The sequence below is a fragment of the Episyrphus balteatus genome, chromosome 2 (assembly GCF_945859705.1).
Source record: "Episyrphus balteatus chromosome 2, idEpiBalt1.1, whole genome shotgun sequence".
Lineage (NCBI taxonomy): Eukaryota > Metazoa > Arthropoda > Insecta > Diptera > Syrphidae > Episyrphus > Episyrphus balteatus.
The window spans coordinates 24,570,992-24,574,875 of record NC_079135.1 but is presented as its reverse complement, the minus strand read 5'-3'; the positions used below and the strand labels follow the sequence as shown (position 1 = coordinate 24,574,875).

General features: G+C 33.9%; 1 protein-coding gene across 1 annotated transcript; it reads left to right on the top strand.

Annotated features, from left to right (window-relative positions):
* Positions 1 to 2,293: 2,293 nt before the first annotated feature.
* Positions 2,294 to 3,544, top strand: LOC129910285 (uncharacterized protein C3orf38 homolog). The gene is made up of 2 exons (XM_055987611.1): positions 2,294 to 2,568; positions 2,628 to 3,544. Exons 1-2 carry the CDS (start codon positions 2,439 to 2,441, stop codon positions 3,389 to 3,391), a joined length of 894 nt encoding a protein of 297 aa, XP_055843586.1. The 5' UTR covers positions 2,294 to 2,438; the 3' UTR covers positions 3,392 to 3,544.
* The last annotated feature ends 340 nt before the right edge of the window (positions 3,545 to 3,884 follow it).

Sequence of the window (3,884 nt, the reverse complement as noted above, 5' to 3'; positions counted from 1 at the left end):
TTTTGTTTTTGTAGTAGTTTTTTTTTATTTCGATAAGACATGTATTAAAGAGCTATACAAGCTCTTCCGAAGCTATCTGTCAAATCTCAAAGCTTCTGTAGAGCTTCGGTAAAGCTTCGTTTAAACTTCTTATAGAGGGTCAAACTTGTATAACGTTCTCCTTTTTCCATGCCCAACAACCTTACTAAAGTTTAAAAGAAGCTAAAATGTAGCTTTTGTAATACCTTAACCGAAGCTGAAATGTTAGTTGGGCTTACCAGTAGACCATACTCGAATATTAAAGATGAGTGGCAAAAAGCCCTACTAGCAATTTTGCTTCTATAATGCTTTACAGAAGCAACATTTGCATCTGTTAAGCTTTATAGAGCCAAAATTGTTTGTCGGGAGGGAGATAATTGAAACCTCACATAAAAATGCAATGTTTTTTTCTAAAGCCCAGTACGCAGATCGCGCTAAACTAAATTTTATCTCGACAATTTTTATCTCTACACGCGTTCGCTAAAAGCCAAGATAAATTTAAATTTAAAAATATCGGCTGAATCACAGTTTCATTTACTTATACCTGCTTACATTCAATATTACATACATATTTTTTTTACCTGCAGAATACCTTTGTTACGCTCTCATTTTGTTTTGTTCCTCTTCTTTTATTATATTCCAAGGTTTTTTCTGCCTTATATTCCTTGCAGCAACAACAACGACCACAAAAATGTCAAAATTTATCTGTGAAAAAATGCGCTGAGCATTATTTCGCGAGCTAAATTGAGTGGAGACTTTTTGCAAAAGTAGTAGATGACAATTCGAATTTAGCGCGTGAACTGCGTACTACCAGGCTAAAAATCCTCGCTAAAATTTATCTTTGGAGGAAATTTGTATGAAAGATAAATTTTAGCGTGGTCTGCGTACTAGGCTTAAAGTGTTACAGACATTGCATATCTGCAGGATAAAAGCTTTGCATTCTTATTGGTGAAAAACATTGCATACTTGAGAGATGAAAACATTGCATACTTACAAGAACCTCTTGGAACAGGTCTTATGAAAGCCTTCTGTCACTTGAAAATAGAAGGCTTCTTTAGAACGGTTCAAACAGGTCTTATAAAGGTCTTCTTTAACTTATATTTACAAGGCTTCTTCTAAACACTTCCAGATAGCCTTAAGGAGACCTCCTTTTTTTCCAAAATGGATGATTTGCTTAAGTAAGCCTTAAACTAAACTTATACAAACTATAGCTTGCTGAATCGAAGAAAATGGACCTTATGCAAGTAAAATTGTTACTTGGGTTCTTCTTAAACAAGTCAAAAAGTAGCTTGCAGTGACAATTATGAAAGCTAAATTGTTACTTGGGCTGTCCTTTTAATGCAAGCCAAAAAAAAGCTTCCATTGACCCTTATGAAAGCTAAATCGTTGCTTGGGAACTCTATTGCAAAAATAAAATAAAATGGTGCAAAATTTGTCTGTTGTATTTTTAGTAGTAGAAAAACAATTAATTTGTATTTTTATTATTTTTACTTTGCTATAATACCCGATGGTATTTTTTCGTTTATATGTCCGCTGTTGACTTTGGAGACTTCAAAATTTTTCGTTTCGCAAAAATCAACACATGAAAAGTTGGCATAAAGGGCCCAACCCATAGAATCCGTCGCATCGGTTACGTCAACGATTTACATAACTGACAGCTCTATAGATATAAAACGCATCCTTCCAATCCATCGCTTATGGTTTCTCATAAGACATAAGAACGTGTGTATTTTATTGAGCTGTCAGTTGAAAACTTCGATGTAACTCACGCGACGGATTCTATCGGTCAGCCCTTTAGAATAATTATTTTCGTTTCACTTCAGCAGCGTACTAGCCAACTAACAAATTTACTTCTATAAAGCTTTATAGGTGGTAATGTAACTCCTGTAAAGCTTTATAAAAGGGATATTGTTTGTTGGGTAGTCTGTAGTGAAAACATGCTTTTAGGGCCAGTTGTACAAATATTTAATCCGCGGTTCAAAAACTTTTATCTTCTGATATCGGTGGTAACAGCTTAGGTTAAGCATTGATTCAAGGTCCGTTTATGTATATGGCCAAGTCAATGCTTAACATCAGCTAAACCACGGATTAAATATTTGTACAAATGGCCCTTAAAAACTTGAATCAAGGTTTTTGTTCAACTATCCTAAAATAAACTACTGTAGTGAACTTGAAAAAAAAAATTATACTCACTTTGCATATGCCTTAAGAATTTCTAACCTGAACGCACTTCTAAAAATCAAAAAGAGAACACCCTGTTGTTTTTTTCCTACAGCTGGTCCTCAATGACAGCCAAAACGTTTTGTTGACAAAACTCGTATTTTCATAATATAAATTTGGCCACAGACCTCCAGCAAGTTTTTATATTTTCTCAAAAAATACTATGCAATTAAATTAAATTATTTTAAACAAACAAAAAAATGCCAATCGAAGGTGAATTAGAACAAAGAGGAATTGCTGATCTACTGCTACAGGAATCAAACGTGACAATCCTTTTGCAATTGGCAAAAAGTTTAACCAAGAATGTCATTGAAATTGATTCAAATGAAGGTAATGCGCCTTTACATTTATGTTTTTTCTTATAAATTCATATCGATTTCCTTTTCCAGAGGCTCTTAAAACAGTCTTCATGCACATGCCAAGTGTACACGCTTTGCTAAGCAAACGAGCAATAACAAAAGAAATCCTCTTCAAATATGTCCACAGTAATCAAATTCCCGTGACGATAGATTTCACAAAATCCATTCTAATCAATAAAATAATAGAATACTGGGAGAGGGGAGGGCCTTTCGCCAGAATCAACAATTCCATAACGGAAATAAACGCCTCTCAAAGTGAATCCAATTCCCAACCAAACACAACCCAAATCGAAGAAACACAATTACCAATTAACCTTTTGGCGCGTAAATTCTCCGAATGGTTCTTCGAGAACTACAATGCGAATAACTTAAAAGTCGAGGATTTCTGGAAAGATTCTCGTCTCCTCCTGCGGATAGCAGCAACCGACTGTGTTAACGATCAACAATGTGAGAGTGCGGAACAAGTTATAGAAACTTTACTCGGATGCAAGCATCAGTTTAGTTTCTTCTTCAATCCGAATCTCTCGCATGATGGAGTTCAAGGACGAATGGATGTTCATGGGTTGGTTATTGTTTTGGTTTGTGGAACTCTTCACACGAAAGATAATTGTGTTGGAGTCTTTGAGACATCATTTGGATTGATGAGAGATCCATTTGCAATGAATAATTGGAAGATAAAAACAATACAAAGTTTGTTGAGATCTCAAGGAGCTCCCAAGGAACCGAGATTGAGTGAAAGTGATACGTTGAGAGCATCACTTGCATTACCTGCGCCGACGGGTGAAATATCATAGTCGATTGGATAGAAGCCATTAGTGGAAAAATGGTTTTTTAAAAATTAAATATGACCCTTAAAAAAAATTGTTGTTTTCTTTTTTTGTTTGTTAATTAATTTAGTATTTTTATTTAAATAAAAAACAAAAGACTTGAGTCATCATTAAAAATAATTTCCGTAGTTTGTTTTGTTTGTCGAGTTAGTGGAAAGTTTTATTGATAAGGTGATTAATAGGTTAATGATACTATTTAAAGTTACCTCGATTCAATTATATTATATTTTTTAAATTTCTAGCCCAATTAATATTCCTAGTATAAAAATATGCAATATTGTTTGTTTGCATTTTTCTTCGGTTTGGAAAAGAAAAAAAAAATTCGGTTTAAAATGACTTGGATGTATTTAGATTAAAAAATTAACTTTTAGGTTCAAGACTCGATTCAAATGCAATCGAAATCGAGTGAGACTCTTTCAGGGTCTTTCGATCATTTTTTTTTTTACTTCAGATTCTTTTA

Coding starts and splice junctions, on each gene's coding strand:
- LOC129910285 (XM_055987611.1), top strand. CDS start 2,439: ATGCCAATCGAAGGTGAATTAGAACAAAGAGGAATTGCTGATCTACTG. Junction 2,569..2,627: donor TGAAATTGATTCAAATGAAG/GTAATGCGCCTT, acceptor TTCCTTTTCCAG/AGGCTCTTAAAACAGTCTTC.